The sequence below is a fragment of the Coenobita brevimanus genome, chromosome 107, assembly GCF_032717465.1.
Source record: "Coenobita brevimanus isolate Jiangsu-jjx chromosome 107, ASM3271746v2, whole genome shotgun sequence".
Lineage (NCBI taxonomy): Eukaryota > Metazoa > Arthropoda > Malacostraca > Decapoda > Coenobitidae > Coenobita > Coenobita brevimanus.
Window position 1 is genome coordinate 23521099 of NC_137060.1, and position 16510 is coordinate 23537608.

Sequence of the window (16510 nt, forward strand, 5' to 3'; positions counted from 1 at the left end):
TCTCTCCTTATGTTTACCCTCCCCTGTCCTCCTGTCTCCTGTCTTTCCCCTGTCTCCCATCTTCCTTCCTCTCTCTCCATCTTTCCTGTCTCCTATCTAGTACCGTCTTTCTCCCAATCTTTCCTCCGTCTTCGTGTCTTATCTCTCCTTATCTCCCAGCCTTAGTGTCTCACATCTTCCAATTATCTCTGTTCTATCGCCCTTTCATTCCTTTATCCCCCATCTTCCTCCATCCATCCCTTCATCTTCCTCTCTACCCCTCCATCTTCCTCCCTACCCCTCCATCTTTATCTCATATCTCCCTCTCTTCCTATCTATATCTCTCACCACTTCCCCTATCTTTATACATCATCTATCTCCTTATCTCTTACCTCTCTCTCCCTGTCTGTAAATATCTCACCTCTCTCATTGTGTATAAATCTCTCATTCCATCTCCCTATCTCCCAACCCTCTCTCCTTCTTTAAAAATCTCGCCTCTCTCCCTATCTATAGACCTTGCATTCTATCTCCCCTATATCTCTCACCTCAGTCACACCCAATCTCCCCACTTACCTCTTTTACACCCACAGTCGCGCAGTGAGAGCATGGCGTCAGTGTGTTCGGCGGGTGCAGAGGGTCGCTACGGTACGGTGACGGTGCGGGGGGAGGTGGAACTGGGCCTTCAATACAGCTACAAGGAAGGCCAGCTGGAAGTACACGTCATTCAGTGCAGGGACCTGGCACCCGTCGACGTCAAGAGAAATAGATCAGATCCGTGAGTATTGCGGTGTTTTGTTTATATTTGGATGGCTACCTGGCTTATATAATTACCTGTATCTTTGTTATTGTTGGTATCATTATTATTATTATTATTATTATTATTATTATTATTATTATTATTATTTTCATCAGGAAATATGTAGTCTAGATTACTGATATAATTTTCCATATGGTTTCCCCAGCTATATTCTACGATGTCCTTAGGTCGTGAGTCTCGCTTCACACACACACACACACACACACACACACACACACACACACACACACACACACACACACACACACACACACACATTTGTCTATATCTGTCTGTCCATCTGTCTATTTGTCCGTCTATCCACCTACCTGCTTACCTATCTGTCTATCCAATTTTATGAATAATAGTAATAATCATCATCATCATCCGGACCGCCTATCCCAGCCGAAGGGAAGGTGAGTAGCAACGCGTACGTCCAGACAGCCCAAGTTTGCCCAGTCCAATGAGCCACGCTTCCATTCACCCATTTTTCAAGCCCCCGGGATCCTGGCTGTATCTGATATCCACAAAAAAAACTTTCACCACATTCTGTAGCTTCACATAAACGTATCCGATAGAGCCAATCCGAACGCTGTCACGTTAAAAAGCGGTGCCAAATCCCTGAGCATGCACTTCCTATTGCAACATTTCGTTCTTCTGTACTCTTCTTTTCTCCCTCGTCCCTTCCTTTCCCTTCCCTTCTCTTCCTTTCTTTTTATTCTCGCATTCCTTCTCTTCCTCTTGCTTCCTTTCCTTTCTTTTCCTTCCCTTCCCTTCCCTTCCTTACATTTCCTTCGCCTCACTCTTCTCTCCTTCGCTCTTCTTCTTCTTCCGTGCCCATTGGCCTCACCCCTGCAGCAATAGACGACCGGGAGACACGCCATCGCAGACCCGAAGAACAAAAGAACCTAACTGATTGGATGCAGAGAGAGAGAGAGAGAGAGAGAGAGAAGGGGGGGCAAGGGGGGAAGGGTAAATAATAAAAAGGATGAAGAGAATAAATATGAGAGAGAGGGGGGGGGGCAGAAAAGGGAGAGAGAGAGAGAGAGAGATGGTGTGATAAACTGGAGGGGAGGGACAGAATGAGGTGGTTAGATGAAAATGGAAGAGGGGGAGAAAGGAACAGAAAAAGACGGATAGATCGTTAGAAGCGGGATTAAGGAAAAAGAGAGGAGAGGGAAGGGTTGAGAGAGAGAGAGAGAGAGAGAGAGAGAGAGAGAGAGAGAGAGAGTAATAGTGATGGGTTGGGTTGTTAGGGATGGAGGTGGCATTCAGTGGCTCCCTGGCGTGTCGTGTGTCATTAGGCGGTGATTATATATTGAACCTGTGTGCCAGAGAGAGAGACAGAGACAGACAGACAGACAGACAGAGACATAGAGACAGAGACAGATGGACAGACAGACAGAGAGGTTGATAATCGTGGAGAGAAAGGAAGTGCTTTGATGTACTGTATTTTATGAGAGGAATTGGAAAGATTGGAAACAGACAGACAGACAGATAGATAGAGAGAGAGAGAGAGAGAGAGAGAGAGAGAGAGAGAGAGAGAGAGAGAGAGAGAGAGAGAGAGAGAGAGAGAGAGAGAGAGAGAGAGAGGAGGGGAATGTGGGAGAAGAATATGGTGACGTTATAAATGGGAACAGGGAAGAAGGATGAAGGTGGTTAGAAGGGAGGGACTGAATAGGAGAGAGAGGGAGAGAGAGAGAGAGAGAGAGAGACAGACAGACAGACAGAGACAGAGGAGGGGGGGAAGAGAAGGGTGAAGATAATTAAAAGGAATAAAGGAAGAGAATTAATTTGCGACGAACGCAGAGAGAGAGAGAGAGAGAGAGAGAGAGAGCCTGTCTGTGTAATAATTTTCCCTCCTGCAGTTGCAATTCGCCAACAATTTCGCCGTTCCTTGCATTGTCTTGGTTAATTGCAACTCACTTCCTTGTGCAACAGGATTCTATTTGTGTTGATTTGTGTTTATTTTGTATTGATTTGATTATATTTGTGTTGATTATGTTTATTTATTTGATTATATTTGTGTTGACAATTATATTTGTGCTTCTTTGATTATATTTGAGTTCATTTGATTATATTTGTGTTTATTTGATTATATTTGCATTTATTTTGGTTTTTCATCTGCGTCTCTGCCATCAATATCATTTGAAAATAATTGAATGAAATGCAACATAGCTAAGTCGAGTTACAGGTCATTAAATTTGGGTCTAGAAAGGTCAGAGGTCACGAGGGAAAAATAGATGAGTGCTCTTGTATTGAAGTCATGATTTATTTTCTTGTTTTTGTATTTTTATTTTCGACTTTTTTTAATAGTTTGGGGTTTTTCATTCGCAAAATTATTCATTCTTTATTTTTCTTCCTTGAATTAAAATTTTAGGAAGAGCCTGGTAAAAAAAAAAAATCTTAAAATATCTTGGCATTATATATACGTAACTTGAAAAATAAACTTTGTATTTCTCTCTCTCTCTCTCTCTCTCTCTCTCTCTCTCTCTCTCTCTCTCTCTCTCTCGTATTTTTTTTCTCTTACTGGCATTGATCCTGACCTTACATGACGACCTGTGCTGACTCTTTCTCTCTCTCTCTCTCTCTCTCTCAGGACATCCATCTGTAATAAATATGATGTATCGATTTCAGTCTATGTATCTATCTGTGTCCATCTACCAGTCTGTCTATCCATCTATCTGTCTCTCAGTCTGTCTATCTATCTGTCTATCTATCCGTCCTCCATATCACTCACCTTTTACTCCCAGCTGAAGGCCCTAATCTCATTGCTCACGGACCTAGGATAGATAGACAGGTAGATAGATAGAAATAGACTGACAGGTAGATAGGAATAGGCACGTAGATAGATAGATAGATAGATATGAGAAAATGCAGCTGATAGATATGTATGGACGTGGATAGATGGAAATATAGATTGATAGATAGATAGAAAAATGGATAGAAGGATGGTTGATAGATTGATATAGGGATGGATGGAGTGATAGATGAATAGACAGATAGATAGACAGATCAGTAGATAGATAGAAAGATTGGCAATTTGAATATGAAATAGTTATGTAAGATTGTGTGAATATTGACATGCGGAAGAGTAGACATAGATAGATAGATAGATAGATAGATAGATGGATAGATAAATAGATACATAGATACGATAGATGGATGGAGAAATGAACTTTGTGTGATAGATAGAAGTGTTAATAGATAGATGAAAATATAAAATGGTTAATAGACAAACAGGCAGGCAGGTAGAAAAAGATAGACAGATAGATAAGTAGATAGACAGATTGGTAGATAGATAGATAGATAAGTAGATAGACAGATTGGTAGATAGATAGATAGATAAGTAGATAGACAGATTGGTAGATAGATAGATAGATAGATAAGCAGAGAGATAGATGGTAGGTAGATAGACTGATAGATAAATAGATAGATAGAGGGATTGTTAGCCAGGTCGGAAGCCAAAGGGTCAAAGGTCAGAATGTACAGTGAACTTCCCTCTCTCTCTCTCTCTCTCTCTCTCTCTGTTATTCTACTCCTATATCTTTTTTCTTGTCTCTTTTCTCTCTCCCTTTTGCTCTTCCTATCCTTCCTTTTGTTTTTCTTTTGTTTGTCTTCCACTCTTGTTTTTCTTTCTTATTTTTGTCATCTTTTTTATTTTGACTTGTTGTTTTTATTTATTTTTAATGTCATCTTCTTTATTCTCATTTTCTCCTCTTCCATCATCATCATCATCAACACACACACACACACACACACACACACACACACACACACACACACACACACACACACACATCCTACTCATCCCAACCCCCTTGTCCCTCAAATATGCTTCAAAAATACCCTAATAAAAGCCAGAGTATACTCGCTAATATACTTGTGTTCCAGCAGGTATGTGAAGGTATATTTGCTGCCTGATAAGTCCAAGAGTGGCAAGAGGAAGACGAAAGTGAAGAAGCATACCATTAACCCTGTGTTTGAGGAAGTGCTGAAGGTAAGGACAGGTGCTGGTAATTCGTGGTATGGTTATTTTGGTTGTAGTTGTTGTAGTGGTGGTAGTTTTTGTATTCGTTTCCTTATTATTGTTATTATTGTTGTTGTTATTATTACTACTACTACTACTACTACTACTACTACTACTACTACCACCACCACCACTAGTGCTGTTGTTATCATTATCATCATCGTCCAAACCTCCTTTCCCACCCTAGGGCATGGTGAGGAGTAGCAACGTCCAGATAGCCCAAATTTGCCCAGTTCAATGGGCCACACTTCCATTCACTCATCCTTCAAGCCCCCGGAATCCTGGCTGTATCTGATACACCAAAAACTTTCACCACATTCTGTAGCTCCACATGAACATATCTGACAGAGTCAGTCCGAATGCTGTCACGTTAAAAAGGGTGCCAAATCCCTGATCATGTGCTTCTTTTCACAACGTTCTTCAAGCCAGCTCAATCTCATCAGTCCCCAAACCTCACTGACTTCTATACCTCTCTTCCTCACACACTCTTTCACTATATCCCTCCTCCTTCTCCTTGGCCTACCTCGCCTCCTCCCTCCTTCATATTTGCTCAGATATACCTTTTTCACCACTCTATTGTTATCCATTCTCTCCACATGACCATACCATCTCAGTACACTCACTTCGATTCTGGTGTCCACAAACTTCCTCGCTCTGCAGCTTTCACGAATCACATTATTTCATATCCTATCCACTCTCTGTACTCCACATACATTCCTCATCAGTCCCATCTCCACTGCTTTCATTCTTGACTTTTCATTTTCATGTCACACCATGGTCTCACATCCATATGTTAAAGTTGGCACTAACATTCCTTCGTGTAAGCCTCGCGCAGCTGCAACACTCAAGCCTCTCCTTCTTATCAAGGCCTTCATTGCACCGGCTGTTTTCCTTCCTTGTGTCACTTTACTTTCCACTTCTTTTGCACATTTTCCTCTCTTTTTTTATAACCGTACCCAGGTATTTGAACCCTCTCACCAATTCCAGTCTCTCTCCATTCACTGTAACATCACCCTGGGAGTTACCTTCTCTCTTGATAACCATCACTTTACTGTTTTCTACATTTACTCTCAAGGCACAACACTCACAGACATCAACAAAACTCTGCACTAGTCTACCAGGTTCTTGTTTGGTATTTGCAAGTAGCACTGCATCATCGGCATACAACAAATCTGAGATATTCCATCCATTACCATTCATTACCAATGCCATCCCTCTCTCCATTACTTGTGTTTTTACTTCTCTTATCATCCCATCCATATATATACTGTATATTGAACATCCATGGGGACATCACACATCCTTGTCGCACACCCATGTTGATCGAGAACCATTCACTTAGATGTCCATTTACCCTTACACATGCCTCACTACGATCATAGAAACTCCTGACAGCACCTAGCAGCTTACCATCACCATTCCAGTCTCTCTCCATTCACTGTAACATCACCCTGGGAGTTACCTTCTCTCTTGATAACCATCACTTTACTGTTTTCTACATTTACTCTCAAGGCACAACACTCACAGACATCAACAAAACTCTGCACTAGTCTACCAGGTTCTTGTTTGGTATTTGCAAGTAGCACTGCATCATCGGCATACAACAAATCTGAGATATTCCATCCATTACCATTCATTACCAATGCCATCCCTCTCTCCATTACTTGTGTTTTTACTTCTCTTATCATCCCATCCATATATATACTGTATATTGAACATCCATGGGGACATCACACATCCTTGTCGCACACCCATGTTGATCGAGAACCATTCACTTAGATGTCCATTTACCCTTACACATGCCTCACTACGATCATAGAAACTCCTGACAGCACCTAGCAGCTTACCATCTACACTGTACATGTGCATAACCTTCCACAATCCTTCTCAGTCTGTTATAATTATTATTATTATTAACCACATTACTCAACTTCCTGGCTATGCAAACATCCCTCAGCTTCTTCACCATCCCCCGAATGGAGGATGGTGCAGTGTAGAAGGGCAACACAGGTCTGCAGTCCACTGGGTTCACGTTTCCAATGAATGTAGGGCCACAACAACAACAAGAATAAGAACACCCCTTTTTCATGTATCACAATTTTACTGAACAAATAAAGGCATGAAATAGTAATATTTTGTTGCTGCAGGTGAAGGGCTTTGATGTGTTAATGTTGGGCTATATTTATGGAAATGAGTGTCGTATATCAGGTGTGTGTGTGTGTGTGTGTGTGTGTGTGTGTGTGTGTGTGTGTGTGTGTGTGTGTGTGTGTGTGTGTGTGTGTGTGTGTGTGTGTGTGTGTGTGTGTGTGTGTGTGTGTGTGTGTGTGTGTGTGTGTGTGTGTGTGTGTGTGTGTGTGTGAGAGAGAAGAAAATTAGAGAAGGGAATTGGGAGTGACAAGAGAGACTGGGTAAGGAGAGAGAGAGAGAGAGAGAAGATAAAAGTAGAGAAGGGAATTGAAAACTGACTTCAGACATGGGAATAAGTTTTTCTTTCATACCAGTTACCATATATATATATATATATATATATATATATATATATATATATATATATATATATATATATATATATATATATATTGTGTACATCATATGTCAAACATATGTACACTGTAGTCTCTCTCTCTCTCTCTCTCCATCTGGCATTTTATCTGTATATCTATCTATATCTATTTGTCTCACTAATTCCAATCCTAATTTCACAGTTCAGTACCACCATGAGTGAGTTGGAGACCCGTGCTCTGCTGGTGTCGGTGTGGCACTCGGATATGTTCGGCCGAAATGACTTCTTGGGGGAGGTGGTGGTGCCTTTATCTGGCACTGTGTTTGACGATGCCACACCGAAATCATATCCACTACAGGATAGGGTGAGTTGAGTTGACCCATTGCAGGATAGGGAGAGTTGAGTTTACGCATTGCAGGATAGGGTGAGTTGAGTTTACGCACTGCAGGATAGGGTGAGTTGAGTTACCCTTGTCACACAATGCATAGATTGTGATCAGTCTTCAGGGTAACAGAAATGCTTGAATATTGGTACTGTCCACAAAGGATAGTATGTCAGTTTATTTGTGGCTACCCCCTCTGTGATTAAGGTATCTGGTTATAGGTAGGCAGAAAATAGTTGTCTGGCATTAACCAGGATAAATTTCATAAATATTCCTAATAGTTTTTAAATATTAACCCTTTCACACCAGGTGGCATGTTGACGTGCCACTAAGGAAATGTCAGTAGCCATTGGGTGGCACGTAGGCTATATGTGTTCTGGACTTTTTACATATGCGCACCAGTACTGGAGGCCCAATAGTGGTTCAGTATCAGGGGGTGGCAAGACTGAGGAGTTGCCATCATGGGAGGACCGTTTTATTATCTATTACAGTATTTTCGTAACGTACCAGAAGTATGTTGAGGTGGGCAGTAAGTTTTGCTGCCATGGCAGCATACTTGGATCTGATGAGAGTGATGTGTGATGACTTAGATTATGTTGTCAGATGAAAGTGAGAGTGAAAATGAAGTGCTAAAAAAAAAAAAAAAACAGCTTTGAGTTTATCTTTATACTGATTGGCATACGCCTGGCAGTGGAGGAGCTCTAACACCACTGATTTTAACTCACGCCATACAGATAATTACTTTTTTTTTTTTTTTTTAACATTGTGTTAGACATCACTTTACTCAGGAAATTATGGTCTATTTATTGCTGTGGATTATTTTATCAAAACAGTTACTGGTATCTTTTTATTTTTCAAAACTGCTGTGTGTGGGACATCCAGCCAAAAGAAAGAAAGAAAAAAAAGACAAAGTGGAAGGGTTAAATATCTCGTTATTTGTTCTGTCTGTCCTTTACAAACCTTCCTCTGCTAGGGATATATTCATCTTAACATTTTTTTTTACTGCAAGAATTTCTTTTAGTAGTTTCTCGTAATAATCTGATGTAGCTGCCTTGATCTGATGGTGCATAGTGCACATTATCGACTAATGAGTCTTGCAGTTGATCCCACCCAAGGGCCATTGGTTGATGCCTGAAAGGATATGTGATTGCAGTGTACTGCATATTCCAACAAAGTCCTCAAAATAGGGGTTGTGTTTAGCCCCTCATTTGGGGAGTGCATGCAGCAAAAAATTTATCATCAAAAGAAGAATTACTGTATGCCCACACTTGTTACAGCTGTGTATTGGGAAGGTAGAACAGTTTTGACCCTATTTAGACCCTCTTCCAGTATGCCAAGTCAGGTGGAAACTTAGATAAACTACCTGGGAGTGGCTAATGGCTTGAAAATCTCACATACTTCATGCTAAAACTAATTCCCTCCCACAGACGGAACCACCGGAAGACCTAAGTTACAGTCCACGTGGTGACCTCATCTTGGCGCTGAAGTTCGTGCCACCCGATGCCCTGGCCGCGAGGAAGCCCAAGAGGTCGAGAGGTGCCCTGCATGTGCTGGTCAAGGAGGCGAAGAGCTTGGCACCCGTCAGACCCCATGGTTCAGCTGATCCTGTGTGTAAAGGGTGCGTACTGTATACGCTGTGTAGATACGTTTATTTATTGATGCATTTCTAGTTGTCTGTTTGTGTATACTGTACTTTTTTTTTTTTTTTTTTTAAGGATTTTGTGGATCCCGTGTTTAAAGAGTCTGTACTTATTGTATATGTATATGTATAGACAATCAGTACAGTATCATTTCTAGCTGTCCTTTTTTCCTTTTTTTTTTCTATGTTCACAAAAAGTACATGTCATATGTTGCCTTTTTATGTTGTTTTTTGCAGTTCTAATCCTCAGTAAATAACAGAAATAGTGTCATTTAGAGTTTCCTCGGTGCCTATAAGGCTCATTTGCGAGATTCCTCCTTGACAGCATCAGATGTTTGGAAAAAGCTGTGATAATTTTAATACGCTCTTGACATATAATGAGGACCACCTGCATGTGTATTTTTTATTATTATTTACTTTCTTATCCTCATTTATCTTTACCTGCCTTTCTGTATGGGTTGCATGGGCTTCATGTATAAAAGTGCATACTGACTTTTTGGATAAGTTTCTAGTCTTATAGCTGTGTTTTTTTGTTTTTTATGCCATCTGTTGCAGAAGGTTCTCATTATGTACCATCCTTTTTGACATTTGGACCAATATGCCCTCTTCTTTACAATGACACATTATGTATTTTATTTATTCTATCCCAAGATGATTTATTCGGCCTTGGGTAGACAATTTGAACTGCAAAGATGAAACATAGTATTTGTAATGTTCCTGTAAAGTGGTGTCTTGTAATCTGAGTATAATCATTTGGTAGCATCAGGAGTATTGTATGCAAAGTTGTCATCATATTGAATGAACTGATACATGGTCCCAGCAATCATTCTCAGTTTCAGTAACAGAGGCCTAACACTCATTCTCAGTTTCATTCTTAAATCATTCTCTGTTTCAGTTGCAGTTCATTCTCAGTTTCGGTAATAGAGATCAAACACTCATTCGTAGTTTCAGTCATAAATCATTTTCAGTTTTAGTCAAATCATTCTCGGATTCAGTAATACAGGTCTGACACTCTTTCTCAGTTTCGGTCATAAATTATTCTCAGTTTCAGTCATAAATTTTTCTCAGTTTCAGTTTTAAGTCATTTCCAGTCTCAGTAATACTACACTAACACTCATATATTGACAGGCTGCTGCTTCCGGAGAAGGGCAAGGCATCAAAACAGAAGACGAGTGTTTGCCGCAAGACCCTCAACCCCACGTGGAATCACACCCTGGTATTTGATGACACAAGCCTGCAGGACCTCACAGAAAGAGCATTGGAGCTGTCTGTGTGGGATCACGATAGATTGGCGCCCTCGCAGTTCCTGGGTGGCTGTCGGCTGTCATTGGGCAAGGGTGAGTGAGTGGTATGTGTATGTTTGTGTCAGGAAAGGAGGGAGGGAGAGAGGGAAGGAAGGAGGGATAGGAAGCTGACTAATATAATTGGATGAGAAGCTATCGTAAAGATAAAAACTTGGCTTACTGTAGATAACGTGGGTTAACGACAGTGTATAATACTGTACCCTGCAAGTAGGTACTTGGTTACCATCAACTCCATCTCTTTAGGTGGGAATAAGGATGGTGATGATGATATTGATCAAAAACTAACAGTAACTCTTGACAGGGAAGCTCAGTTGGAATGCTGCAGAGTGGATGGAGGCTGCTGACATGGAAGTGATGTTGATGATGGTGATAATGATGATGATGATGTTTTAAAAAATGTAATAAATAAATAAAATAGATAATACTGTAACCCTCTCCTTTGTCAACAGGGAAGCACAATGGAAAGGCCGTTGAGTGGATGGAGGCAGCTGGCATGGAGGTAAAGCTGTGGGAGCAGATGTTGGAGCGCCCCAACCTGTGGGTGGAGGGCGCCATCATGCTGCGTCCTGCCATGGACAAACCTATATATTCCTCAAACATGACTGAGTGAGCTGGAGTCTGAGACGTTAGAAGGTGCAGATGAAACTGTGTAGTCTGGGACAAGAAAAGGAGGCGATGAAGTCGTAGAATCTGGAGTGGAAAAGATTGTGAAGTCGGGGACAGCAGGAAGAGTGGAAGAAATTATGGATCTTGTGTGAATCTGGAGGTGTCAGTATGATCTACTCAGCTATGGACATGCCCTGAATTTTTCCCGTTTACTGTGTTGGGGAAGAAATGGAAGACATCGCAGATCAGAGGGAAAGTCGAAGCGGATCAGTCGGGAGGGTGGAGGCATCAGTGTGATCTACTCAGCTATGAATTATGCTCCTAAATTTTTCTGTTTACTGTGATGGTGGAAGGAGTGGAAGACATTGTGGACCAATTGGGAAGGTGGATGGGTCAGTTTGGTCTACGCAGTAGTGAGTACATCCCAGATCTCCTCCATCTCCAAGATAGGAGAGAAGTTATGGATCAGTTCCAAATAGAATGGTGTCAGTTTTCCTACTCAGCATTGGATATTCCACTTAAACTCCATTTTGACAAGTAAAGTGGTTGCTTAGGAAATGAGCTGATCTTGACAGGAATGCCAAGGGCAAATGAGGATCTCTGAAGATTTTACAGTGATGTGGTGGAATTCAAGGGGAAATTAAGGTTTTTACAGTGACATGGATGAGAATTTAAAAGTGGAAGATTTTATGCGGATCTTACAGCAAGGGGAGGCTTTATAGGCAGATGCAACGAAGATATTCTTAGAGATTATTTGCTAGGGCTCGTATTCTCTAGGTTAATGGGCTCTTTTGCGCCTCCTCCTTAGCTATTTATTCAGCAGACTGACCATTAATCACCTCAGTGTGCTATCTATGTCTTTTAATCTTGACCTAGATTGCATAAGAAGCATACAAGAGAATATTAGTGGACTAAATGTAGAAATAAACTGATAAGAAGGAGGTAGCTACTAGGGAGCCTCCATAATCAACAAGACTAGAGACTTAGGAATCACAAGACCTACTGAGGAGGGAGTCATCAAGAAACTGCGCAGATCTGTTTTTTATAATATTGATGAGACTTTCACACAAGTTGACTGAGGGATTTAACATTTCACCAGACAATAAGAGAAAGATGCTATTTTGTATTTGTAGGTGATTTTAAGTTATGTGATTTTGACAGTGGAAGTGAGAAATTGCTCTTTGTGAAAGTTATTGCTTTTAGAATTAATAATAAGCATGAAGCTCAAACATTCCATCAGAGCAAGTTATTCTAGTTTTTAGGAACACTGAAAGAGAAGACGAATGAGCGTTTACTGTATACCCAGCCATATCAGGTGTTTTTTTAATGCGATTTTTATGCTAATTTAAATACCTTTGTGTATATATTGTAAAGTGAACTTGCACCACATAACTCCTTTATCTGATTTTATTCTTCCTTCCAATGTCAAGTTCACAGTGCTTTGTAAAGACACATTCCATTGACCATGACTCTGTTTTACGCTGCTGGGTGATTAAATAATATGTCAGCACTTACATGGGTTTACCCCTTATATCTGGGTGACCTTCCTTTTTATGCTTGCTGCTGCCAGATGATATTAATCAGTTCAGGAAAGACCTCTCGTGCTGAAGTTGTTTATTGAGGCTGTATCAAACCCTTCAGTTAGAAAAGTCTATCCTGAACTGAATATAATTATCAGGAAATGAGAAGAAATCATTTTTTTGATGTCCCTCACCTTAATGGGTTAGGAAGAGGCTTGACAGACAGTGTTTGACAGCCTTCAGGCATGGATAAGTATCTGTGGCCACCAAGCAGTGACTGTATGAAGCAGCATTCTTCTAGCATCATGAAGAAAGTTACAGTTGGAGTTACAAAATAAGAGTCTGTATAAGCCTAAGTATCCGTATCAAGCACAACATTTCTAGCATCATGAAAATACCTTACAGATACATTGGAGATATAAAATATGTCCCCATGTATGCACAAATATCTGTATCAAGCATGACACTTCTAGCGTCATGAAAAAAAGCTGACAGACACATTGGAGATACAAAATAGGTCCCCATGTATACATAAATATCTGTATCTAGCACCATACTCTTTGCATCATGAAAATATAGATAAATTGAAGATACTGGTACTGGATAAGGCCCATATAAGCACTGACATTTTTTTTATTCACCTAGTGGATCATGCCTTTATTTTATTGGAGGACCAGCTGAAGTGTTCTAAGATTTCATTATGGATATTTTGTAACCTTGGAGATAGCAGTAATTTTATGTTCCTAATACTGTAAACATTAAGTCGTGTTCTTGTTCTATTACATTTTTTTGTTAAGTCAAGTACATAAACAGTTCTCTCCATTAAGTTAAAAATATTTCATCCAGTCTGAAAATAAAAAAAGAGTGACTCATACCAAAGACTGTCTGGAAAACAAGTATAGTACTCTTGCTGTCAGTATATTATAAAGAAATCCTTCAATTTTAACCCTTTCAATCTGGTGATGTACTTTTTATTTTGCTCTTGCTACATACAGTTTTGTTCATCAGAGGGGAGACCTTTTGTTGTTAAAACTGAAGGAATGAATTGGTTTGATTCAAAATGTAACTCTTTCTCACTCAAGTGAGCCTGGGATGGTGCTGCTGCTATTTTGTTGTTACTGTGAGAACACAGCAGCCAGCCCTCCTGCATCGTCACATTCATCAGTGGACGTTAATGGTATGACGGGAGAGCGCCAGAGGCCACCAGCTGCATTACATAAAACTGGCTGACCATCTGAAGCCGTTACTGCGTGAACATTTTTTGAAAAGCTGAGGAAACCTGACAGAAATAAGGAATCTGATGCTGAATATAAAAAAGCAAAAGAGAAAAGGGATGGAACAAATAACAACACATGGGAATGAAGAGGCATATGCAAGCTGTAACCAAGCTTGAAGTGGATGTACACAAAGAAGAAGAGATGCGGAAATGAAAAAGGGGTCAGTGAAAACACTATCCAACCCTATCAACTTGAACAGTCTCTCCTAAGTTGAAGGAAATTGTATGGAGATGACAAGAAAGAAGAGAAAAATACATCACCTTATTAAAAGGGTTAACTAATTGTACTCAGTTAAAACCCAATGGAGAAACACAGCATCGACTCAGTTTTTCAGCCATTGTGCCCTGTTTTCTGTGTGACCTTAAGATTAATGCAGGAGTCAGTTAATGTGAGGAGAGGAAAACAAAATTGATGAGAGCTACAGAATTTGTATTTGTTGTATTGATGAGTGTTAGCATATATGAATATATACATATATATCTATATTTTTGACTCATGGTATTTGTTGTGGATGTGTGTGTGGTCATTTGGTGAGTTTTGGGAGTGTTGCCAAGTTGTGAGAAATTTTTAATGCACTTGTTCATAGATTGTATCATCATTATCATCATCATATAAATAATGTCATGATGATGATGATGATGATGTTTGTAGAATGCAGATTATTTTGTGATTCACAGCTGTTCAGTCATAATCATTTCTCATTTTACAGCATTACTTCTTAAGGTCTTATAATACAGAGACTGTTAAGCACATCATTGACCTTGCACTGTAAGTAACAATCAAAAGAACAGCTTGCTGAATATAGATATAAAGTTAGTACCATACCTGGTATGTGTTTTATAATTCCTGCCATCTTATTAGCTATCTCTGTAAAAACTGCAGGCTATGTAACTATCATAGCCCACAGACTTTCTCACCAAGCTCACATAAGACAATAATTGCCTAAGCTGTGTTTTATTGATGTGATGGGGCGGAGTTGAATACAGTAATGATAAAGAGGCTTGCAGGTATTTTTACCATAGCCACCCTGGTTGAAATGCAGATTTACACAGCATTTTTGGCAGTTCTAGCTATATGTCACCTTATTTGACACTGCTTTTTTTCAGATATTAAGTCTGCAGTAAATTTTAAAATATAATGTGTTGGCCCTCAATTGCCATCTGTACAGTTCAGTTTCCTCTAATTTGCATTGCCAAGTTACTATGTGGAAAGAGTTGATCTGTTGGAACACATCCCTGACTTAATGTATACAGGTAAGCATCATTTTGTGTAAGGGATAAGGTCTAAAATATGGGAACTTTTTACATACAAATGTCAGTAAATTAGGGGAAACTAGTAAATCATCTGCAGTGATTGCAGTGGAACTACTGTACTGTTTAAGAAGCAGTGTTACCTGTATTTATTAATTAATTATTAAACAAATGTTAAAAAAGGCTATTTAGAGTGAGGACTGCATGTAGATATTTAACCAGTTTACCACATCACACTTGTAACCGGGCCTTGGCACACTCCCAAAATGTTGCGTGAATGCGAAATGTGAGAGGTGACTGCAAAAATAAAAATCCCAAGTGCTATTGATCCAGGATAATCAAATGAGCCGGTGTTAGTGAAGGAGAGAGAAAAAAGTTGCCAATAGGGCACCAACCCGAGCCAGGAAGTGGAACATTCAATGATATCGAATGCCATGTTTATCATACTGCTTGAATCTGGGTGACCTCTTTTGTTTATTGTATCTGCTAGTAGACAATTTTATTCGACTTAGGTAAGGTCTCTCGTATTGAATGGGGTTTAGTAGCTATATCCAGCCCCTGCTATTCAAAAATTCTCCTAAACTGAACAAAATCATGAAATGGCAAGAATATACTGAAAAAGACATCCCCAGGTTCAACAGGTTCAGTGATATCAAACCCCAAGCCTGTATTAATTGTACACCTTGACTTGTTCAGTGTGCCAATTAGGAACATGGAAGAAAAAGAAAACAATTGAAAAAATATATATACAGTATATATATATATATATATTGCCCACTGGTATAGAGGATTTGTATTTATTATGTCCGTGAATCCAGTGATTGTGCTTGTAAGATATTAACTGCATATGGACCAAGTGTAACATAATCAGTGAGTGGGAGGTTGCCAGGATGATTAAACATTTTTTTCCCCTTGTTTTCATTTTTTTCTTAGTCTCTTGTGCCAGTTGATTCAGAAACTGCCTTATAGTATATGATGCCAAGGCAGATATACTGTACCTAATTTTTTTCACGTCACTGTCTTGTCTGCCAGGGGATTAAACATATACTATCTTCATTATGGTGTTTGATTCCAGGGCAGACGCTGTCTAGGCATTCGTGCTTTTTTCTTTTTGCCATTTATTGTGCTGATGGATTCAGAGAATACCTTTGTTATTGTATTTGATTCCAAGGCACACATGATATCTAGTACTTCTATTTCCCCACTTCTCTCTGCACCAAGGGA

General features: G+C 39.8%; 1 protein-coding gene across 1 annotated transcript in view; it reads left to right on the top strand.

Moving 5' to 3' along the window:
* LOC145416727 (uncharacterized) overlaps positions 1 to 11401 on the top strand; it is a 118252-nt gene extending 106851 nt beyond the window's left edge. Inside the window, exons 16-21 of the mRNA XM_080285656.1 lie at positions 570 to 754; positions 4673 to 4775; positions 7511 to 7672; positions 9118 to 9308; positions 10458 to 10666; positions 11083 to 11401. Of these exons, the coding sequence (XP_080141782.1) occupies positions 570 to 754; positions 4673 to 4775; positions 7511 to 7672; positions 9118 to 9308; positions 10458 to 10666; positions 11083 to 11243 (1011 nt within the window). The 3' untranslated portion in view covers positions 11244 to 11401. The remainder of the gene's footprint in view (positions 1 to 569; positions 755 to 4672; positions 4776 to 7510; positions 7673 to 9117; positions 9309 to 10457; positions 10667 to 11082) is intronic.
* Positions 11402 to 16510: the final 5109 nt, after the last annotated feature.